Here is a 25,363-nt window from a genome sequence, read left to right on the forward strand (position 1 = left end):
CTGCCACAGATTGTGGTAGGTCCCAGCAAAAGCTGATCCATGTGCTCCAATCATTCCAACGATGACAAAGCCATGGAAGCCGTAAGACCACTATAGGGACGTAGTCAAAGACAAACGACCCAGGTCCAAGGCAAACCCCAGGACCCTGAGACAACAGGTCTGGGTAGCGAAGCATCAGGAATGGAGTATCGATGGAGAGACTCCGAAAAACCAAGTACCCCTGACATCTGGGGCAATCAGGAGCCACCAGCAGGAAAGCATCTCTGTCTCTATTGAAACACTTCCCTCGAGGAAGAATGGAGACTGGAGAACACAGGTACGCAAATTGGAAGAACCCCTTCACCGACAAAGAGTCACTGAAGGTTGCTTCAGAATCCCCAGAGTTGGACTGTAACACCATAGTGTGATAGAGTCAGAAGGCCATGAGTGTCACCTCAGGAGGGCCCCCCCCCCTGCTCACCAGGAGATGAAACCTCTCTTGGGGAAGAGACTAGTCCCCGGGATGCACGTCGTAACGGCTGAGGACTCCCGCTTCCCAATGGAGAGCACCCGAAATGAACACTGTCGAGATGGTCGGGAGGAGACCCTCAGACAATTCCCGAATGTATGACATACCTGACATTGCCACCCAACGAACAGTATTGCTAAAAAGGAAGCCACTGTTCTGACCCTGTCGGACTGAACTTTTTCAGGTTCACCTGGAAACAAGGGCTATGCCAGAGTGAAGCCCAAGACAGGCTAAAGTTCCAACAAGTTAATTGACAGGGTGGAATCGACAGACATCCAATTGCACTGAAATGGATGCGAACCAGACACTGTCCTTAGCAAAGAATACCCTGGACGAGATGGCCATAGTCACCCGAAAAGGGACCGACTTGCCTCCGGGGAGAGCATCATCGTTTGAACAGTGATCCGACAGAAAAAACTCGTTCCATCTGTAGATAAGCCAATTATGGAAAGGCCTGGAATGGAACTGAGCCCATTCCACCCTTCCAAAGGCAGACACTGAATAGTGGACCATGCATCCCAGAGTGTAAAGACATATGGCGACTGCGCAGACATCCATGTACTCCTAATGGAAGAGTGGAGATGCCGTCTTAAGCCAGAAGAATTCTCAGATTTTGAGAATCCAGCAGGGCTCCTAGGTGAAGAATACCCAGAGAGGGATGCAGGGAGGACTTTTTCCCCATTGATTAAACGTCTGCACCCTGAAGAACCCACAGTCAACCAGACCCGGCTGTAAAGTACCCCGGTGATCCTGCTAAGAGCAGGAGGCCATCCAGGTACAGGAGCATTGGGATATACTGAACAGAAGAACTGTCAGAAAATCCCAAATGCTGGTAAACCCCTGTGGGGCTGAGATCAGTCCCAACAGGCAGAGCCCGAAAAATCGTAAGTGCTGTGATACAGCAAACCTCAGTCCATGCTGAGGTAAGGTCTCTGTAAGTACCCGTAGGCACGCGTCCTGTATATCCAGTGATACCATAAAGTCCCCGGGTTCCAAACATAGTATGATGGAGCATAGGGATTGCTTCCTGAACCCAGGTAGCTTTAGGAACTGGTTCGGGGAATTGAGACAGAGAATAGGCCAAAGAGGACCATTCAGCCACCGCACCAGAAAGAAAGCAGAACAACCAGTCCCTCGCTGAGAAAGTGGGGATGGCCCAATTAGCTCCGCTTACCGCAACAACTGTATAGCTTTCTGGATTTGTAAGGCCCTGTTCCGAATAAGGGCCTGCGTACCATCACATGGAAATAGGCCGCCTGAGCAAAGAGAGGGCGTACCCTCCTACCCACGTAGCCGCGGCAACTAGACACTAGTACCGGGCAAACTGAGAAATCGCCATCTCCCAGTGGTAGGCCTGTCTCGTCAGGCTGACGATATATCCGTTGGTTCAGAAGCAGGATCGGCTGGCAGTCCAGGCCTGCTCGGAACTGGATATGTCAGCCCTTGTAAAGGCCGACAGTCTATGAAAAAACAGACCTTTAGGCTGACCCAGAGGACAAAAAGACTTAATAGTCTGAGGCCCCGTAGTGAGCATAGCTGACGGCGGGAAATTTGTACTGCCACTGTCAAGGTCAGATATACCCTATAGATGGTATCTGCACCTCTGCATTCCCAGAGCGCAGCCATAGGGTATTACGGAGGATACCGTCGCAGCCGGAACTCTGAAAGTTTGGAGCTGGTATCCAATATAGGCATGTCCACCTATGACAACTGCATATATTACGTGAGCGACCAAATACACTTGAACCCCAGACGTGTTGGAGGGGAAAAACATTACAAATACATCAGCTCAGTATGCAATAGTATTACCCATCCTACCATGGCTATAGCATGGTTGGTTAACAACCCCTGAAAGCGAGTATACTGATTTCAGGCAGAGTTACCACCTACGGATCAGAAGAATCCGACCACGCAGGAATGGGATGCGTAGTAACGTCTGTAATCCGACGAGTAACACGCCCATCCACCCCAGGAGGGGCTCATGATGACCCTCAGGGAATTTGGGACAGGAGACCAAACACTGTTGTAATACCTCATATCTGGCAACAGCCAGAGTCCCGCCCTGCGATCCACCCGCTAGTCAGCAACAGGGACCCAGAATGCACGTAATACTGAGGGTGTATGATACAGGTGCAGGTCAACATTCACTCTAACCAGAATGGACCTGCTACCAGCCTGAAAGCAGGGATAATAATACTTGAGATAGGCTTCCCCCCCGTGTAAGAGGGAAAGAGCCCAAAACAGTATCCAGTTCACGGTAGAGCCAAGTGGGAAGTAACCACAGGGCGTCAACCACGCCAATTTGCGTTTCATAGAAAAACGACTTCCACCCAGGGTGGCTGTTGTGGTAATCCCTGCAAGGGGCATGACAGACTATTGTGGCACCAGGGGGAATTCATATACTCGAAAAAACCCCTGTAGGGAGCGGTAGTCTGTGTCACAGGGGAAGAGTGCAAGAAACTGCGAGATACCCTGAGATGAAAAGGGCAGTATGGTGAAGTAACCCCAAGTGAGGTACAACAATGGGGCCCGCCCGGCGATCCGCAATTAAGAGGATCCCGAGAAAACAAACAGCCCAAGGGGGTCGTGAAAGGGACCGGCACCCGATGACGCCACATACAGAACCCTTTAAGAGTTAAATCCTCCGCACTAACACCTGCAGCACATGGCTTGCAGGATAGTAAAAATGGGTGCAGTATAACGCTCTATCTCCTGGTCAGACATATCTGACCAAGCCTTGTGATCAAGCAGCGCTATACTGGTCCTGACTGAAACTAAAAATTAGCTGCAGGGACCCATTTTCAGCGTATGCAACACACAGTTCCACTCAAAATATGGCAACGTGCAGCACGCAACAGTATGTGACAAACCTCACAAATATTAACAAGTATATAAATGTGAGGTCTCAGAACCACCCCAAGTACAGCTGTATTAGGGCAGATAAGGAAAGGGATAGATATACACTGACAGGTGAGAGAATAAAGTACAGTCAGCACTAGCATAAGTCACATACAATGCAGATATACACATATATACATAAACATGTCATATAATATACTGCACTATTACACTGCATGCAACTTACCCAGATTCAGTGTCTGGGAAGGCTACAGCGCTGTGTACACTGACCTAATGGTGAGGTACGCAGGGGGACTGGACTCACTGCCATCTCCAGAGATTTCTGCTGCACCACAGAGAAAATGGCCGCTGGAGACCTCAGAAGAAGCGTGGCCCGCGGAGGAAGCAGCTCAGCGACGCCAGACTATAGATACTGAAAGGCGCGCTGAGCTGAGGGGAGGAGCCGCTGTAACAGGGAAGGCTGTCTCCCCTGGCCGGCTATTAACCCCCGGGACGCCGGCTCCCTGCACCGAACACTAAGTCCCTGGTGGTCTAGTGGACACACGGGGTATGGGGGGCCCGCCGCCACTGCCGGCGCCTCCGGACTGTCCCCAGAGACCGGAGGCACAGGACTGCATTTCAAATGCGCGGATCACCGCAAGCGGTGACCCGCGCCTTACCTGCTCCCCGTGAATCCGGCAGCAGTCCTGGGCGCCCGCAGAGTCCGGCTAGTACAGACTCTGGGGTCCCGCTGAGATCCCCAGATCTGTACTGGCGTCTCAGCGCCAGCGGGGTGACGGAGCGGCAGCTTAGACGTCCTATGGACAGTCTGACGCTGCCGCTCTGAAGAATCCAAAGGAAAAATAAAAAACTCTGTCCTTCAGAAAAAATAAAGCTTAGGGGCTGCTAATCAGCTCCCCACTGCACTAAACGGTGACCCGACTCCGGCCGGGCACAACTTAAACTGAGGTGCCTCTGGCTGGGGGTGGGGTTATAGGGAGAGTGGACCCAAGTGCATCCTGGGAGCTAAAAGCTTTAACTGCGTGGTGCCCGGATTTGGTTCCCAACCTATACCCCAAGGTCAACCCTGTGGACCCCCTATGGACCCTGAAGTAGAAATTAGGGATCACCTCTTAATGGCTCTCTCTCTCTTTCTCTCTGCGATCATACAGTCTGGTAGAGACTTTCCACAAAAATAAAAAAAGAAAATTAGGATGAAGTAGGCAGAACACTCTCTAATCATATGAGAATTCCGAGAAATCTGGAGAAAGGGACCGGGACCATTGCAGAGGCATCTACATCCCTCAGTACTAAGTGACCTACGCTGTACAGATGTGGACTGGGGGCCTGACTCAGACCCGCTCTCAAGCAGGTCAATGGTGGGGTAATGAGCATATGCGCAAGCCCCGGAGCGAGAGAGAAATTCTCTCGCTACGATACTCACTACAAAAGGGGCGGCTGACGGTGTTGATAGACAGCTCACCCAGTTTTGTATGCGGGGGAGTGGCTACACAAACGCAGGCGTTCCCGAAGGAGCGCCTGCCGTTTGTGGGAGGCACCACTGACATCACCAGTGATGTCAGTGGAGAGCTTCCTGCTCTGTTAGAGCAGGAAGCTCTCTGGGGCTTGCGACAGATGAGACCCTACCACGAGGGTCTCGTCGCAAGCCCCGATGGTCGCGATCATCGCCTGGCCGCCCGCAAAAGCTGTGGGTGGTCACCCACAGCTTAGCGAGCGGCCAGGAGGCCCGGAATAAAAATAAAAAAAAAGCACTGATTCAGGGCGAGCGCTCTTAGACAGCGTCCGGCTCTGAATCAGGCCCTGTGTACGAAGCTACTGCCACGCGGTCTAGATCACCACCCCCCCCTCAACTTATGTTGATGCACAAAGGGCTACTGCGAGATCAACTGGGACATTGAGTGAGTTACAGAAGTCAGTAGAAGAAATAGACCATAATCTACATTTCTACATTGCCCATTATACAATCTCTAAGCTAGGGTACACACTTGAACAACGGTGCAAAACAGCGGCAAAATGTAACAATATATCGCATTGCCGTAAACACTTCACGACCCTCCGTACAATATATAGTTACATGTAACACCGCGTCATCTGTAGAATCGTCCAATCTGCCGTGCAGCGCATCAGATGGGACAATGCAATGAACGGCGGGTGAAAGCGTGCTAATTGGTTGTGAAGAACCCCCAGACTGAAAGAAAAAAGAAAATCGTTCTTGCCGGCAAAACGTTTGTGGAAGGACTTTTTGTTCCAGATGCTTAGGTGCTGTGTGCGTCATCGCTCTAGAGCAGAGGTTCTCAAACTCGGTCCTCAGGGCCCCACACAGGTCACAATTTCCAGGTCACCGGGCAGGCGCACAGGTGTACCCATTACTCACTGACACATTTCAAAAAGATCCACAGATGGAGCTAATAATTTCACTTGTGATTCTTTGAGGAGACCTGGAAAACATGCACCGGTTGGGGTCCTGAGGACTGAGTTTGAGAACCTGCGCTCTAGAGCCTAGGCAAAAATCCTTTTGGGGGGGCAGAAGATGAACATGCGTCTCAAAGTTTAAAAAAAAAACCATGTGAAAACATTCTCCGAGGGGCACAGATCCGCTGTGACCGCCGGCAATGCTGACCACAAACATGGCAAACACAAAGGCAGCAACGAGGAATTCTCTATATCATTAGACACACTAGAAAGAGAGTAAGAAACTCAACGCAAATCTCATAACACGTGAGACCACGGAGTGAAACCTGGCAGAGGACCAGGGCCGGACAGGGAAGGTGAGAGAGGATCCGTTGCTAGGTGATCGCTAATCCTTCTACCAGAAATGGTCACCGTTCAGCCGGATCCACAAAGACCCTTTTGTCTGCCTCCGAGAGGAAAGCGCGGGGAAGCCTGGCATACAAATTGCAGGCGGCATTTATGTTCCCTGCAGACATCGTTAATCTCCGCCATGTAGCCGATCTGTGAATGAGTTAATGCTGTTAAATGAACACAAACAGTGCATTTTCTATTCACATAAGTACAGAAGCATCCGGCCTGGGTTGTATACTGTATCACATATGGTCTTTCACCACAAACTCACAGCAATTACATTTCCCCGTCTGGGTACGTCTCACCAACTTGTTAAACAATTGGACGACTGAACTTCTAAACAAACCGAACTTCTATAAATCACTGTTAAGGTGCGTATCCACTAGAGGAGAAAAATGAGTGATTGAACGATTACGGCATCGTAATCGTTCAATCGCTCATAAATCGTGCAGTAAAATGCCGGCAACGACCAGCGATGCGCGTTCCCGTTGAACCTTGTCGCCATTAGTCATCGCCTGAACACGCAGGCCAATCTGTCCATGACGACAGGTTGTGCGTGTTCGGGGATGAGGGAGTGAGGGAGTGTGGGCACATTACCCACTGCACAGGATGAACGATTGCACGGTTACAATGTTGCAATCGTACAGTCGTTCCACTCTCGTGTAGTGAATACGCACCTTTACAGTCTGCCAATGAGCACAAACCAGCCATCTAAAAAGGATACAATATAGCTCTGTATGGTCTCAAAATTAGTCTAAAATGCTCATTGGATTTGCAAATAGACCACCAAACCCCGACGTGGCCAAAGGTCTGAGGTGCTGCACTTCTGACACTCAGCAGAGACCACATGAACAGGAGCACACAGAAGGTACAGTATGCGTCAGCAACAGTACGGCCGGTCTGCGCCATATGGCACATTACATAACCGATGCATTAGCAGCTCACGGTTTATGTATTTTAACATATTGCAAACAAAACTGAGCTTGAAAAACAAATTCCCCTCTCTGTGCGGAATGAATTAGAATTCGGGTTACAATTGGCTTGGAGCCACCCGATTCCTACACTAAAATTTGGGTGCGACTTATTTAATGCAATTAAGCATCGTTTTCAACCGGTATTTCTACCTCTGGAGTAGCTGGAACCGTGGGCTAACCCCAGAATACTGACTGGTAGCTTTATACAGTACCTGTTAGGCCAGCTCATCCACTTTGATGGGGTGTTGCTATATGAAGGTTATAGTATTAGGTGAGGCTTGAAGACTAACCGAGGACAAGTGACAGATTGCTCCAAACATGGATCTTAACCTGCTGAATGCCCTGGTAATCACAGTAATCTCTGTACGGGCAGTTTAAACGTCGAGGGCACCGGTCACCTATACAAAAAGGGGATGCTGTTATTCTGTGGGCTGAGCCACGAGCAGTGACCGCAGCGCCTGCAATACTAGCGGTCACCGATAGTAAGAGCACCATCATTATAGTAACAGGAGACTGGGTGTACACAGAGCAGCGTGACGGAATGGGCCAGGTACACTGTTCCATCACATTACTTGCACAGGCTGGTGTGAGTGCACGCCATCCCTAGTAGCAATCCAGACGTACACACATGTACAACGCTGCATGCCGGCAAATATATGCACGATGTATCAAGTGCTGCCGTACAGGGGAAACATTCACCAATTTACATCCAACCATATTTCAAACCCAATGCATGCAAGCTCCATCTTCCTACACACCTGGGCTCCTCTCCCGGGCGCGGGTCAGCAGGTGCACACAGGCCGCAGCTCAGTAAACCTATCAGAAATGACGGCCACTCAACTTTATATTAAAGCTTTATGTATAAGTGCTGCATGTAACTAGGAGAAATACAAAAATATGTCCGGTGCGTTCGCGTTATATGGTCCCGGATATCTAGGAGCACTTACTGTGACTGTAACAAAGTGCTCTTTCATGTATATGTATAAACGTCTCTTCTAAAGCCTCTCAGCACAGGCTACATCACCTCCATCCAGGCCAGCACCGGGAGTAAAGGACGATTGCAGCGGGTGGCACACGTCTCATAAACCTCTCATATGTAACATTAAAGGGGAAATATTATATCAGCGCAGTGCGCACACTTTCAGCAGCAATTCCTGTAACCAGCGAAATAAAGACACGACGTGACGCACAGGGCGAAAACCCAGCACCAATGCAGGAGCTCGTGCTGTGCCCAGTAGCTGGGGCGGCCAGGTTTCCAATCACAGGTTGCAGGGCTGGTCCTACTGTATTCACAGCTAAAAGCGCCAGCTTTACATTATTCCAGCACGGAGAAGAACGATGTTATCTGGAAGTCTGTGAATAAGCCTATACGACGCTAATCTACTACTTATTGCTGAACGGCTAATCCTCACAGGCACAGCGAGCGACCCCAATTTTATCCAATACATTCATTTTATCCGCAACGAATCCTGCCCAAAACTACTATTTGTACTGCTTGAAAAACTGCAACCTGCCGCTACAAATAACTACACAAAAAACAACAACGCAAGTAGAGAAAACTAAACAATAAACCTCCTCAGACTGAAATGGATTTTGACTACACCTTCCAAAGCCCCAGAAGTGATAACTGGTAAAACTGGTTTCTCCCACACGTGTCGCTCTGCCGAGGAAAGTCAGACGACACTGAGGCAGCGAGAGTTCAAGTGTTGCATATCTCCCACGGGACAGTCCCCCCCCCCCCCAATCGCCGCAATGGCGAAAGGTGCGATAAAAGTGCAACAGACATTACCTCTAGTGAGAAGTCACGCCGCTGTAGCTGCTGTAACACGCTCTTCTGAGAAAACACTCACAGACCCACAAGCAAACCCCCCCCCCTTCCAAAATAAAAAGTCCTTTTCATTCCATAGGCATCCAGAACGCAGCTTTCCAAAAATTCCACATTGTGAGAGCAGGAAGCACTTCAGAGAGGGGAAAAAATATCACCGATCACTGCCAAAAATAAGGCAGGAATAGCTGGGGAGGAAGCATCTGCTTCATGTTTGAAAGTATCACTTACACGCTCTGTTACAAGTCACGGCTGCCCTCCTCCTCCCTCTTCCCTTGTATCCAACAGGAGCTCTGCCAGTCTGCCGGCCCTGGAAAGCGGCGTGTAATTGCATAAATCTGGGAGCAATTATTTACACTAATAAACTTAACTGATTGAAAACAAATTCATTTGCATTCCTGCTTATCCTTCCCCCTTCCTATCGCTGCCTTCTGCCAGCCGCAGAAACTGGGGGACAGAACCCGCTCTTGACGGGTCCCTTGCAACAAATGAAACGTGCAAAGTGACAGCTAAGTGACAACTGCCAAAACAGGAACCCCCCCCTCCTCTCACCCCAGCGGCCCTCCCTATAGATTAACGGAGCTTGTCGAGTCAGTGTTCCTGCCGATCCAGGTAGGGCGAGGTATAGGGTGAGTAATACTATGATATCATCATGTTTATTTCAATTATGCTACACAAGGGACACCTGGCTTTTAGGTCTCTTGGAATTCTCATAACCGCTGTAATAATGTAGCGCCCACACAGGGTAATTAGCCGAAGTTCCATTATGAAAAATATAACTGACAGGTTATTTAGGACGACTATTTTTGGTACCAATTTTACGGTTTATTCTGTTTTAATAAATTATTCAGTTTATAGTATTTTCTCCTGTTGCCTCTTTTTTTTTTTTTGTAAAATCGCACACATTACATTTTCCATATTAATTTATACAGATGTGTCTTCGTACATCTAGCCTCAACGCATCGCACGGCGCGACTTGCCTGGTGTGAGTGAGATATTCTGCTAGCGTCAGGCGCGCCCACACACACAAGATCTCGCATGCAGCCAGAACCCTACAGAAGCCACCGCAGGTTAGTACACATAGCGGAAAGCAACGCTGCCAATATGTGAAAAATACCACGATAAGTCACAAAAATGCACTTATTTTTTCATAACATCTGAAAGGAATCGTTAGGCAATGGCTTTTCTCTACGTTATCTGCTATCATACATACCAAGGTTCCTTGTGTCAAATAGTGCTGGTTATAGTGCACTTTAAGCACTTACCAGCTCTAATTACATCTCCCCCCTTAGTAACATGGACACGGCCAGAGCTGGCTGCTTACTGCTGTTATTATTGATGCTCGGTCAGGAAACAGGAGCAGGTCTGTCAGAGCCCAGCGCCTGTACAAATAACAGAGCAGGCTGCTTCCTCTCTCTGGAAACAAGGTATTTACTCCCCACGATCCTGCAGCTATGCGGTTAGCACAGAGCTGACATTCAGGGGCTGCACAGCCCAGGCTGTGTGCTCCGGCTGGAAGTAGGAATTTGTGGGACTATAAAAATAAAAAAAAACATCCTAAAACATATAGCCTGCCCCCAAACCACTTCAGGGGTATTTATAGAAAAGCAGGGACACGGACAGGGGAAGGTCCTACTCCCCCCTAGCTCAGGCATAGGGCTCCATTCATAGACCGGAGCAGGGAAGAGGGGGAGACACTGTGCGAGGATACACGGCAAACGGCTCTGACTGGGGAAGTGTCGCACACATCCTGGGCTTCCTGTTTATCAGTCCCTGGACTTTGTGGGATCGGTGTCACTGTCCCATAATCAGACAATCATTACGCTGGCCACACACAGGCTGATTCTGCGGCTTGATCAGAATGCCAGGATCAGCAGCCAACTGAGGCGATACTGTATGAGCAGCTTCATGTCCCACAAGCTTTGCTGGTGCAGTCACAAGATAATGGTCATCATTGGAGCGTATATATACCAAAGTGCACAAAAGACTATTTGATTGGTCGCAATTTGGATTGCCTGATATTGGCTCATCATGCACGGCCTACAATGCAGAAATCGTGATGTGAGGGCAGCTCAGTAAAAAGTCTAGGAAGGTTAGAGAAACCCACCAATGCTTGGTACAGATTATGCAATAATCAGGCCAAACAAACGAATATTGCACAGTGGTGTGTACACAGCACCCATGGGCGATTATCAGATCTGCTCATCTGGCCTGCTGCACGACACTGGTCGGAAACTATGAGCAATTGTTGCGCGCATTTTGAAGCGTGTAGATCTGCCTCACATAGTTCACTTAAAAGCGTAGTCTTTGACGACCTTTAGGACATACCACCGTTCAGATAATTCATTGGCGTGAGCACAGGAAATAGGATGTTATTAAGTTCATCTCTACGCTCAGAAAATCGTGGATCGGGAGTAAAATCTTCCAGGTGTGTACTGAGCTTAATTAGCGACCACGTTTGATGGATGACCCTGAAAAACTGACAAGTGCTGGGAACATAAAGCACATTCGCTCCACTTCTCTGTGAGGCAGATGAGAACCACGGAACGCACTTTTCATTTATGCTGCTTGAGTAACAAAAACAGAATAGTAATACGAGGCGATCATAAAAAAAAAAAAAAAAAGAAGCATTGCCATTTTTATTACCTACCTTCCAGTGCTTGTAACCACTGAGAGGAAAATTCAATTAACTGCGCACTTTACCACGCGGCAAAGCCAGCTGCATGCACCTATAGAGGGTGCAAACAGAAATGGACTCAAGTGCTGACTCGGGGTCGGTTGCGAGCCCGCTAATGGAATAGTCCCAGGCACTTTACCCTGGGGCTGAAGCTGCACGGTAATGCCAGTTCTTAATTAAATTCTCCCAAGTTGTTTTTAAGCTGTGCAGCATGAGGCTCTTATCTCAGCATAAAGCCCAAGTTTCAGTAATTACTAATGACACATGGGTGGCGTTACCAATTTTGGGACCCGTGAAGAATTGGACAAGTGTGACAACTGCGTGTTAGCAAAGAGATCAGGTGTTACACACTTGAGTCACCTTATTCTAACTATACACAATATAATGATGTAATATAGCCTCATATACACGAGAGATAATAGCGACCTCCCTGTTCTTAATATGCAAGTCACATTTACCATATAAAATAGAATTACATACAAACATCTGTTTTTCCCTTTAAAAATGAGTGGGAATCTTCTTTCCTGCCGCAGAGGGAATGGAACCACCACTTCATACCATATAGCTCCAGGGGGCACTTACAGACAGAACGCCAAGCTGCGGCGGCGATCTGTAGCTCGCTGTGAGGTCAGTTTGTGATTAATCCATGTTGCAGTTTTCACAATACTGACAGGAGACGTGTCACACGCGCTGGGAGAAATGACAGACAGGCTACAGGCTGAAGGGGGAAGAGGGATGTAACCTTATTACCCGAGGTGGAGTTTCGTTATCATAGATCTGGTGGTGGACGAATGATGCTCCATGAGGTGGCTGAGAATTGGCAAAGGTGATCAGGAAATGTTGCGGCTACAGATGGCGGTCGGGGAGAGGGGTTAAAGCACGGTTGGGTGGCGTCTTGCTTTTTGAATACTGACATTCATGGGGCAGAAATGGCACCAGAGCATCAGCCACAGGTAGCCAGTATATAACCAGGCAGAGAGAACGCCGGGAGCCTGTCACTGTACATAAATCGCAATTCTTACATAGCACTCAACTGTTCAGAGGTGGTTATAAAACACTGTATATATATATATATATATATATGTAAAATACACATTTTACCCTCATGTCCCTTTAAGAAGGAATGGAAAAAAGCATTACTAAGCATGTACAGTATTGCACTAATGTTTTATAAAACCAGACTGTAAGAACAGAGCGACAGTAGGTGACAGGTTCCCTCAGCAGATTGCCTGGGTAAGGTTGCGGTGCTGAGAGGCGTGGTGCCAGCTAGAAGGGGCATTAGAACACTTTGTTATGTACAATGCGTGTCCCGGAACGGTCATTCCTGCTCGGCTTCTTCTGGGTCCATGGACGTCTGGCGATTAGTTTAACAAGGAGATTTGTTACCAACAAGGCACTAGGGCTCAGTGCGCTATGCTCTCACAATTGCCCTATCTACCAACGTTTATCAGGGATTTAAATTGCTGTCTAGACCTTTGTAGAAATAACCCGTCAATGTGAGAAAGCATCCCGCTTCCCTCCATATAACACAGAACACCCTTTATTAGTCAACAATATTCAAGTCCAAATAAAACTGCTTATACACAAGACTAAGAAAATTATAAAGTGGGCAAGGCATAACCCCAAATGTTTCCTTCCCGAGGCACTGCCCACATCAACAGCTGAGGTGCGTTGGGGGCATAAAACGGGCAGCTCTGAGTGTGATCTGGGTTAATCAGGGATGGGATTAAATAGCACCAACTCCAATCATGTAATCGTGTTGGGTAAATATGGAGCACCGGAAGTTATAACCACCCAGAAACAGGTGACTGTGGCAGGGTGACCGCGCTTCCCAAACTAGGTGCCACGGGGCACTTGCAGGGGTGCTATGAAGTGATGGTCCAGGACTAGAGTGTTACACATAAGCACAATTAATATATATAACATTTAATATTCTTGTTGCTGAATTTCTCGATAAGAAACTTGTGCTGAAAAGCTAGTGCGCCGTGATACAAGAACGTTTGGGTACCGCTGGCGTAAGCAGCATTTGGAGATGGGGAAACAGGCAATGAGGATGGCGCAATCTCTCGGCAGTTACCTGAATCTTTATGGGCCAGGTGAAGTTACTGACGTACACAAAGAAAGTGATGTTGGGATTATTGTGGAAATCGAACTTCTCATTGGAGAAGGTGTCCTTGAACTCCTTGATGTTGGTCCTGGAGATGAGGGGGACCTCCTCACCTGTCTGTGTCCCGGCTGCGAGGAAGGTGGAACAAAGCCGTTGGAATAGACAGCAAAACAGATGCAAACACACTAATAGCAGTAACATACAGTACAAAACACCAAGGGGGTATATTTACTAAAGTGAGGGTTTTTTTTTTTTTTTTTTTTTGCAGCAGTGGAGATGTTGCCCATAGCAACTAATCAGATTCTAGCTATCTTCTAGAACAGACCTGTGGCTCTCCAGCTGTTGTGAAACTACAAGTGCCATCATTCCCTGTCACAGTTTGAGCATACCCCAACAGCAAAACTGTGGCAAGGCATGCTGGGACTTGTAGTTTTTCAACAGCTGGAGAGCCACAGGTTGGCCTGGCCTGTTCTAGAAAGTGCTAGTTAAATGTTAAGTAGAATCTGATTGGTTGCCATGGGCAACATCTCCACTTCTAAAAACGCTCACTTTAGTAAATACACCCCCAAGAGTCTGCTGCACATCACCAGTAAATACCATTACCAAGTCACACACTTTATACGGCAGTCTGGCCTCACCAATATCACTTGCTCAGTTTGGCCTTGTACAGAGCGATGTCTATGCTGCATAGGTCACCTATCTGCACGGGATATGAATAAAGCTATAGGGCAACCTGTCTCCTCTTCATATTCTGGACCTTCCTACCTGATCACACCACAAGAGACACATTAATTGCCCTCCTGTTCCTGGGCTACACTCATGTACTGCGGTAACGGCAAAGACTGGCATGTAGGGAATAACGTAAGACACGGGGTGCAGGGCTGGGGCAGGAAGCGGAACGTGTAATCTATACTGTCCTGGCGTTCTGAGCGGGGATATCCCAGCAAAAAATACCGCCAGCCTCATGGGCACCGCGGGTACCCAAAACCACTCGTTAATTCTGGATAAAAAAAAATATGGGTAATGCGCCTTTACTGGTATACCTGGCGAAGAGCAAGTATTTGTACACTATCTACAAGCCCAAGGGCCCGATTCAGCAAGGAACGCACAGGAGAGAACGCACGCACTTGGCCGACGTTGTTGCATGCGAGCATGTAGGCGCGATCGGCAAATGGTACGCAGAGTGCACGCAGTGTGTACGCAGACCCTTCTGAAAATTATTGACAGGTAGTGCCGTTTGTGGGTGGCGACGGGGGATGGTCAGGCGAATGCAGGCGTTGTAACGCCGGTATAGGGGCGTGCATAATTAAAGCAGTGCGGCGGCATACGCAGACATACCGTAAGCTGTACACAGAAAGCGGGAAAAATCCTGCGGCAGGTCAGGTCACCCACTAATATGCTAATGGTTCCGATGGTTCTCGATGTTACCGATGTTTACGCTATCTGGCGTGCTGATCAGGCTGTGAGTAAAGGGAGGTGGGCGGCTTAGTATGAGGCTGGGCGGCTGCATCTTGTGCTGCGGTCTCCGTGCGTGTGGATTGATTAGCATATCCTCGCAGCGGACGGCTGCGTGCGTTCCTTGCTGAATCAGGTCCCAAGACCCCACAATAATGTGATAGCCATTCTCAAATGAAACAGACGTTGCATATATAAGAGATACTAGCTCAAAAAAAAAAAAAACATCTTCAAATAATATTTTACATATAGTAGTAAAAAAAACAAGGCACGAGGAGATGTGGTCATGGAGTAAGCAGAAGTAGGTATACTGGCCATGGCACAGCACATAATTATAGGTAGGCACGCTGATGTGGTAACTCATGAGGAGCGGGCAGCCATGTTATCTGTAATGTAACCATAGGGTCATTCCAGGCCAAATCATCACAGCTTACACCCCGACCAGCTCAGATATTCGGGACATTTGGTAGGATGGTAGACGGCATAAAGTAACTTTCATATGTAACATGTTAGCCCTCAGTGATACACAGTGTTCATGCTACAGGGCTGCAAACCTAATGAAAATATAAAAATGTACGCTGGCATGGTCAACTAAAATGAATCATAACTTTGCTACTAATTGTGGTAGACCTTTCATGTTGGTCTTGTTTTGAAGCTAAGGGACCATAGTTTTCATAAAAAAATTTTTATATTTAAATATAGACTCTTACAGTTCAAGGTCACATGATGTGACCTTTGCTCTTGAATAGCTAAAAAAAAAAAAAAGTATGTTTAATCTTTTTGCACATAAAGTATGTTATACACTTAAATACAACCTGTCTTTGGTCTAAGGGTGCGTACACACTAGACGATTTGCTCCATGAGCGACATTGTCTAGTGTGTCCCCGGCAGGGGTGTGCTCAGTACCGTTAACGACACTGCGCACAAACATTGAACGATATCAGGAACGATATCGGTCAGTACCGGGCTCCCTCCCTCATTCCCGAACATACAACAACCTGACCGTCGTCAGTTTGGCCTGTATGTTCGGGCGATGAACAACAAAGACCAACGACCTTCGGGATATCGTTATGGTGTCTAAAATATCGCCCAGCGTGTATGCACCTTTAGTTTCATTTTGGGAAGCCTTTGGGAACCGGAGTGCACCGGGTGCCGGAATGCAGGGGGTGAAAAAGGACTGACTCGTGGTGGCTTGGGGGCTGCAGATTTAGGTCCTTACTGGTCCTCTAGCGTCTGTCTCCTCCTTGACGGCGGCCATTTTTGGATGGCCGTTTTCAGCAGATTCCATGCGGACTAGCGTCTGTTTGGTCAGCGCAATACAAACAGCGTTCCCAGAAGTGGCGGGAGAAGATGCTGAAAGCTGCATCTTCTCCCATAAAACCCCACGGCAACGAGCATGGAACCCCCACGGCAACGAGCATGGAACCCCCACGGCAACGAGCATGGAACCCCCACGGCAACGAGCATGGAACCCCCACGGCAACGAGCAGGTAATTTTAAAGTAATTAAAAGCCTTACTGTGGGGCATAAAATGGTGTTGGGCACTTTGGTAATAGGCATTACAGTGTGTGGCATAATGTGTAATGGGCATTATGGTGTGTGGAATAATGTAAGTCACTATACCAGGGACGTCTGAGCAGTGGACTGCCTTATGGAGTAGCAAGGACAAAATCCAGGTACGGGAAGGGAGCGCGCGCAAAATTGCTGCCTTGCACCGGGTGACTGGTTTCTGCCCTGTATTAAGAACCCTTTCTACTTCAGGGTCCATAGGGGGTCCACAGGGTTGACCTTGGGGTTATAGCTGGAACAGGATCCATGGGCACCACACAGTTAAGCTTTTAGCTCCCAGGATGCACTTGGGTCCTCCTCTATACCCCGCCCCCGAGCCACAGGCACCTCAGTGTAAGCTGGTGCCCGGCCGGAGTCGGTCACCGCGCAGGGGGGCTGCAGGAGCAGCCCCCAGAAGCTTTTATTTTAAGTTAGATTTTATTTATTTTAATCTCTTTTTACTACAGACGGCAGCGAAGGGCTGTCTGTACAGACGCCCACGCTGCCGCTCTGATCCCCGACTGGCGCCGCGACGCCAGTACTGATCTGGGGATCGCGGCGGGAGGGCAGAGTCCATACTAGCCGGACTCTGTCTACCTCCCAGGACTGCTGCCGGAGTCGCCGGGGATGCAGGTAAGCCGTGCGTCGCTGGCTAGCGGCGGCGCGCGGAATGCCTTAAATGCAGTCCTTTAGCCTCCGGTCCTGGGGACAGACCGGGGGCTGCTGGCAGTGGCGGCGGGCCCCCCCCATAACCCGTGGGACCACTAGACCACCAGGGATAAAGGGGCAAGCGGGAAGCCAGCATCCCTGGGGTTATGGCCAGCCAGGGGAGGAAGCCTTCCCTGTCAGCGGCTCCTCCCCTCAGCTCAGCGCGCCTTTCAGCACGCAGTCTGGCGTCGCTGAGCTGCAGATTACTCGGCCACTCCTCCTCTGAGGTCTCCAGCGGCCATTTTCTCACAGTGGCAGCGCAGATCTCTCAGGGAGCACGCGGACCGGTCCCCCTGTGTACCTCTCCCCTGATTAAGGACAGCGTACACAGCACTATAGCCCTCCCAGACACTGAAACTGGGCAGGTTGATTGTAGTGTAAAGGTGCAGTGAGTATTACTTCTGCATGGTATGTGACTTTTGCTAGTGCTGCCTGTCTGTGCTTATTTTCCGCTTACTGTCAGCTTATACCTGTCCCTTTCCTTCTCCTACAAGCCCTACAGGTGTGTGGGGGAGGGGCGTTTCTACTGACCTCACTTATATAGATCACGTATTTGTGAGGTCCGTCACATACAGTTGTGTGCTACTCAGTGCCATATTGTGGGCTGTTGTTCAGCACACCGGTGAGTGCGTTTTACTTCTACCCTGGTGCCAGATATATAATATATTCTGTTATGTCAGACGAGGAGGTTGAGCGCTCAGTGGCTCCGATGTTGGCCTCCTGCGGACGCTGTTCTGCAGGAGTGGATAGGGAGGATTTGTCACAGGAGGGTCTGTGTAGTCGGTGCCAGGTGGCTCCTGGCCCATCCAGACCTTCTCTGACGCAGGAACCACCGTGGGCGATGTTTTCTCAAGTGCTGGTGTCTATTGCGGACCGTCTATCGGTCCCGACTGCTCTCCCTACTAGGGCGTTACCCCAGCCGACCATCCCCCATTCCCCGGGTGTCCCGCAGTTATTGCGGAGTCCTCCTGGGTCTCAGTCGGTGGGTCCCTATGCGGGGTTGCCTATGTATATACAGGCTTCCCCTGTGCCGCAGCAGCCTGTGGTACCTTTTCAGGCCCCTATGGTGACTCCTCCACCCTGGGTGGATGTGCTCTCCAACTCAGTACAAAATTTGGCGGCCGCTTCCTCGGTTTTTCAGTCAATGTTGCAGACTGACATGCCTTCTAGGGTTTCAAAACGCTCACTCATGGCACGGGCTGCTCAGGTATCGGACTCAGAGGGTTCCTCAGATGATGGGGAGGTCCCTGATGACACTGACTCGGACGCCTCGGTCCAGGAAATGGATACCAAGTCGTCCATTAATGTGCGAGCACTGGTTAGGGCGGTGCGAGCTATTCTTCTTATAGAGGATGAGGCACCGGTTCCTAAGTCGAAGTTTCCTAGTTTCAAAAAAACTAGGGTGGCTTCTGCGGTGTTTCCCCTGTCGGATCAGTTGACGGATCATATGGCGGTAGCTTGGCAGGCGCCCAGTAAGAGATTCCTTCCTCAGAAGCGGTTGGCTTCTAATTATCCCTTCCCTGAGGCACATTGTAAAAAATGGGAAACTCCACCGGCGGTGGATTCCCATGTCACCCGTTTAACTCGGGGCGCTACTTTACCATTACCGTCGATATCCTCGCTGAAGGATCCCACGGACAGGAAAGTTGAGACTTGTTTAAAGTCTATTTACTCCCTCTCCGGGGCGGTGGCCCGACCATCCATGGCCATCTCCTGGGTGGCCAAGGCCATTGAGGGGTGGGCCAATGCATTGGAAGATACCTTCTCGGATGACGCTCCGGATGTCCAGCGGGCGTTGTTGGGACAGATGAGGGACGCTGCTTCTTACATTGGAGAAGCTTCTTTAGATGCTAGTCTGCTGACTTCGCGGGTATCGGCTGCAGCGGTGTCTGCCCGCCGATCCTTATGGTTGCGGTCCTGGAGAGCGGACTCGGATTCAAAGAAGGGCCTGGAGGCCTTACCTTTCAATGGGGAATTACTATTTGGTCCGGACTTGGACAAAATAGTGGACACCCTGGCTAAATCCAAGTCAGCCTTCCTCCCTTCGGCTGCACTGCCTGCTAAGGTTCGGAGTTCGGCTTTTCGTTCCTTTCGGGTTCAGGGGAAGGCGAAAGGTCAGTCCTTCCCGAGACAATCTGCGAGTAAGACTGCCTCTAAGCCCAAGAAGCAAGCCTGGAGTGCACGGCGCCCTTCTTCCAAGCAGGAAGATAAACCTGCGGCCTGATGGGACGGGCCTCCCTCTGGGGGACCTCAGAGTGGGAGGCCGACTTCTTCTATTTGCCCAGTGCTGGCACAATACCACCACGGATGCCTGGGTTCGAGAAGTGGTCTCCCAGGGGTACGCCCTGTCTTTTCGGTACAGACCACCCCACCAGTTTTTCTGCACGAGTCCTTCTCAGGACAAGACCAAGGCGTTACGGATTCAGGAGGCTATAGAGTCCTTGCTGAAAGCAGGGGTCATTGTTCCCGTTCCTCAATCACAACGAGGGACGGGGTATTATTCGTCTCTGTTTCTGGTGCAGAAACCCAATGGTTCTCATCGCCCTATCCTCAACTTGAAGTCTCTGAACAAATTCCTCAGGGTTCCCAAGTTCAGGATGGAGACGTTACGTTCCATCATTCTGGCGATGGAACCGGGGGATTACATGGTGTCCCTGGATATCCAGGACGCCTACCTCCATGTTCCGATAGCACCTTCGCACCAGCGGTATCTGAGGTTCGCTATCCTTCAACACCACTATCAGTTCCGGGCGCGACCCTTTGGTCTCTCCACGGCGCCGAGGGTGTTCACGAAGATTATGGCGGTCATGGCCGCACATCTTCGGAACCAGAATGTACGGCTGCTACCGTATCTGGACGACCTCCTGTTGCTGGCGAGCTCCCCAGAGGTACTGCTTCAACATCTCCACCTGACGATCGCTTGCCTGCAAGCACACGGGTGGTTGATAAATTGGAAAAAGTCCTCCCTGATTCCATCACAGCGGATGGTTCATTTGGGAGCCCTGCTGGATTCGCATCAGCAAAGGATCTTCCTGACTCCGGAGAAGGTCACCTCCCTACAGCTGCGGATACGCAGTTGCCTGAGCAGTTGCCGCCTGTCGGTCCATTCGGCAATGAGAGTTCTGGGGTCCATGGTGTCGACATTCGACATGGTGGAATTTGCCCAGTTCCATTCCCGGCCCCTGCAGGGGCTGATTCTATCGGAATGGAACGGGTTACCTCACCGGATCCGCTCTCAGGTGCTGGTGTTGTCTCCGGACGTTCGGCAAACTTTGGCTTGGTGGCTTCAGACAGCTCATCTGGTCGAGGGGCGCCCATTTTGGATCCCGGACTGGGTCCTGCTCACGACGGATGCCAGTCTCCGGGGTTGGGGGCAGTGACCGGCTCATTGTCTCTCCAGGGTCGTTGGTCTGCGGAAGAAACTCTTCTTCCCATCAACATCCTGGAACTGAGGGCTGTATACAGGGCCCTGCAGTCGTCCGGTCTCGCTCTTCACGGAAGGGCGGTACAGGTGCAGTCCGACAACGCCACCACGGTGGCGTATATCAACCACCAAGGAGGAACTCGCAGTCGGGCAGCGATGTCGGAGGTGTCTCGCATCCTGACTTGGGCGGAGGGTCACATTCCAGCGATCTCGGCGGTCTTCATCCCTGGAGTCCTCAATTGGGAAGCGGACTTCCTCAGCCGTCACGACGTGCATCCCGGGGAATGGTGGCTTCACCCAGAGGTGTTTCAGCTACTCGTGGACAGGTGGGGACTGCCGGAGCTGGACTTGATGGCCTCCCGTCACAATCACAAGTTGCCCGTTTACGCGTCAAGGACAAGAGACGCAGGCGCAAGTCTGGTGGACGCGCTGTCGGTGCAATGGACGTTTCACCTGGCGTATCTGTTTCCTCCGATATCCCTACTTCCTCGGGTTCTGCGGAAATTCAAGCAGGACGGCGGCATGCTCGTGCTGGTAGCTCCGGCGTGGCCCAGACGTCCTTGGTACTCCGATCTCAGGAGCCTCTCCATTGACGCTCCGTACCTTCTTCCTCAGCGTCGGGACCTGTTGTCTCAAGGGCCCTGTCTTTACCCGGATCTGGGTCGGCAGTCTTTGACGGCGTGGCTCTTGAGATAGCCGTCTTGAGGTCTCGGGGCTTCTCCAGTTCGGTTATTGGTACCATGCTCAGGGCACGCAAGCCTGCTTCCGCACGGATTTATCACAGGGTGTGGCACACTTACTTTCAGTGGTGTGAGTCCAGAAATTATGATCCTCAGGTGTTCCGAGTTTCTAGGGTCTTGGAATTTCTTCAATCAGGATTGGACCTCGGCTTACGCCTTGCATCTCTGAAGGTTCAGGTTTCCGCCTTGTCTGTGTGGTTTCAACGGCGGATTGCAATGCTGCCGGATGTTCACACCTTTTTCCAAGGTGTTCTCAGGATCCAGCCTCCCTTTGTGCCTCCTGTGGCTCCTTGGGACTTGGCGGTGGTTCTACGGGTCCTGCAGGGTCCTCCGTTTGAGCCTCTTGAGTCGGTGGAGCTCAAGTGGCTGACATTTAAGACCGTTTTTCTCCTGGCAATTGCTTCGGCCAGGAGGGTGTCTGAATTGGGGGCGCTTTCCTGTCGCCCTCCTTTCCTGATTTTTCACCAGGACAGAGCGGTGCTCCGCACTCGTCCTGAGTTTTTGCCCAAAGTGGTCTCGAAGTTCCATATTAATCAGGAACTTGTTGTGCCAGCTTTTCAGTCCCCTGATGTTTCAGCTGGTGAGACTTCCTTAGATGTGGTCCGGGCACTTAGAATTTATGTGGACCGGACGGCTTCGGTTAGGAAGTCTGATTCCTTGTTTCTCCTCTTTGGTTTTCACAAGAGGGGTTGGCCTGCCAACAAACAAACGTTAGCCCGTTGGCTTCGTTCCGTTATTTGTGAAGCTTATGCACAGGAGGGTTTACCTGTGCCAGCCTCTGTTAAGGCTCATTCCACTCGTTCTGTGGGTCCCTCTTGGGCTGCTAGACGTGGCGCTTCTGCTGTTCAGCTGTGTAAGGCGGCCACTTGGTCTTCTATTCAAACGTTTTTGAGGTTCTATGCGTTTGACACCTTTGCCTCTCAGGATGCATCCTTTGGGCACCGGGTGCTCCTTTCAGCACAGGAGCGTCCCCGCCCTTAGTTGAACTGCTTTGGGACATCCCCAAGGTCAACCCTGTGGACCCCCTATGGACCCTGAAGTAGAAAACAAGAGATATGGTAAGAACTTACCTTTGTTATCTCTGTTTCTACGAAGTCCATAGGGTCCACAGGGCACCCGCCCTGACGCACCTGGCTTCAAATGGGCTGTGTGGCTGGTCACCGGTTTTCCGTCTCACATTGCTGTGTGTATGGTTTCTTGTGTGTTCCAGTCTTCCTTCTCTCTGTTCCATATTCTCCTCCGGCCTAGGATGCTTACCAACTGAGGTGCCTGTGGCTCGGGGGCGGGGTATAGAGGAGGACCCAAGTGCATCCTGGGAGCTAAAAGCTTAACTGTGTGGTGCCCATGGATCCTGTTCCAGCTATAACCCCAAGGTCAACCCTGTGGACCCTATGGACTTCGTAGAAACAGAGATAACAAAGATAAGTTCTTACCATATCTCTTGTTTTTTGCACTAACCATGTAACAGGCAAGTTCAGACTTGTCTTATAGCGTCTCTCTCTGTGTTCTAGGGATAACCATCAATGGTACAATAACAATCTATGGTGAACCATCGATAGTTTGCACCAGTCTGGCTGCAGTTTCTGCATTGAGAACTAGTGATACAAGACATGCTTACCCATGAAGGGGGCTGCCAGGTCAGTATAGCAGCAGGGGAGGGGGCATGGAGCAGCATAGGGGGTGTGGCTGAGGATATTACCCGGCATTAGAAGCAAAGCGCGGGGAGGGGCGTGACCACTCAATTGCATCATTATGACCCCGCCACCACTACACAGAATACCGCCATTGTGAAGCAGGGGGCAGGGCCATGATGATGCGATTCAGCCGGCCGGTAGCCTTGCCAGCTTTTCCGGGGGGCCGGGAGCCCCACCCAATTTTCGGGAGGCTCTCAGCTGTTTCGGAGAGTAGGAAAGGAAGATACAAGGGACTAAGACAGTTTATCTCAGAGATTCCCAAAGTCAGTCCTCAGGGCACCCTAACAGTCCAGGTTTTAAGGATATCCATGCCAGACCAAAAGTGACTTAATTAGTACCTCAGTCAGTTTGATTTAACCACCTGTGCTCAGCCATGGATATCTCTCAAACCTGAACTGTTGGGGTGCCTTGATGACCGTGATTGGGAACCTCTGGTTTATCTAATGCAGATTATCAGTGAATAGTGGTAGTTTGATCAAGAGCGTGACAAATGGATAAGTAGTACATTAGGACTCAGTGCTGTAACCCATTTGATATTAAAAGGACATAGCAGAAGTAGAAAACAATTAAGGAAGGTGCTACAGAAAACAATTAAGGAAGGTGCTACCACGGATGATTAGAATACAGCCACGTGTCAGTAGTGATCAAATGATTTGTGATCACTGTAGGAAACAGATTAAAAGGGATTCTTTAACTGCTGATCAAGCCCATCAATAGATGAGGAAAGTGACACAGAAGTGACAACATGCAGGACTGAATCAGAAAAGAAAGTGTAAGCAGTGTGGGAGCATCACCAGGAAAAGAATGAAAGAAAAAAAAACTATTGCAAAAGGAAAGATGTAAAAATGGCAAAAGTTATAAATAAGGATATATTCCATATTCCATCTGAGGAACCTGCGCCTGATCATTGTTTTCTATTGCTGCTGTGTCCTGTAATATCAAATGGGTTACAGCACTGAGTCTTAATGTACTTATTATCCATTTTCCACCCTCTTGATCAAACTACCACTATACACTGATACACTGTCTTAGGGCCTGATTCAGCAAGGATCGCAATTGCAAAGCTGCACGCAGGCCTATGCTCTAGTGTGTGGGGCAGGCCTATGCTCTAGTGTGTGGGGCAGGCCTATGCTCTAGTGTGTGGGGCAGGCCTATGCTCTAGTGTGTGGGGCAGGCCTATGCTCTAGTGTGTGGGGCAGGCCTATGCTCTAGTGTGTGGGGCAGGCCTATGCTCTAGTGTGTGGGGCAGGCCTATGCTCTAGTGTGTGGGGCAGGCCTATGCTCTAGTGTGTGGGGCAGGCCTATGCTCTAGTGTGTGGGGCAGGCCTATGCTCTAGTGTGTGGGGCAGGTATATACTGTAGTGTGTAGTGCAGGTATATACTGTAGTGTGTAGGGCAGGCATATACTGTAGTGTGTAGTGCAGGTATATAGTGTAGTGCAGGTATATACTGTAGTGTGTAGTGCAGGTATATAGTGTAGTGCAGGTATATACTGTAGTGTGTAGTGCAGGTATATACTGTAGTGTGTAGTGCAGGTATATAGTGTAGTGCAGGTATATACTGTAGTGTGTAGTGCACGCAGGCAGCTCTGCAATTGCGATCCTTGCAAAAATGCAAATGCAGGTGGTGTATGACACCGGAGGTCACAGGCTGGATTCACCATCTCGATCATCAGTGGTCGATGGTGCAGGGTGACTGGACAATTGAGTAAGCCTCATCTTACTCCGGCTGGCCGGCTTGCGAGCCCAGAAGACTGCCTAAGTCCACGCAGTCTCTGGGCTGGCCACTCCCGGAAAATGGGGCGGACACGCCCGTATACGGGAACGCCGTCCACCCCCGCACCGTCCCTTAAATGCCTCTGCCTGTCGTGCACTGCTGAATCAAGCCCTTAGTCCCTTGTATCAGTAGTTCTCAATGCAGAATCTGTAGCCAGACTGAGAAGAACACCGTAAGGATGGCTATCGACCATCAATAGTTTACAAATATCGATGGTTTACTACCAATGCTCAATGGTTTTACCATCGATGGCAGAGAGCCAACTC

General features: G+C 49.9%; 1 protein-coding gene across 2 annotated transcripts in view; it reads right to left on the reverse strand.

Annotated features, from left to right (window-relative positions):
* The window catches only part of ATRN (attractin), a 205,044-nt gene that overhangs the window by 72,676 nt on the left and 107,005 nt on the right, over positions 1–25,363 (reverse strand). For both annotated transcript variants that reach the window (XM_088450887.1, XM_088450888.1), the window contains exon 24: positions 13,723–13,880. In XM_088450887.1, the coding sequence (XP_088307013.1) occupies positions 13,723–13,880 (158 nt within the window). The remainder of the gene's footprint in view (positions 1–13,722; positions 13,881–25,363) is intronic.

The sequence above is a fragment of the Taudactylus pleione genome, unplaced genomic scaffold (assembly GCF_031769625.1).
Source record: "Taudactylus pleione unplaced genomic scaffold, aTauple2 ptg000533l, whole genome shotgun sequence".
Lineage (NCBI taxonomy): Eukaryota > Metazoa > Chordata > Amphibia > Anura > Myobatrachidae > Taudactylus > Taudactylus pleione.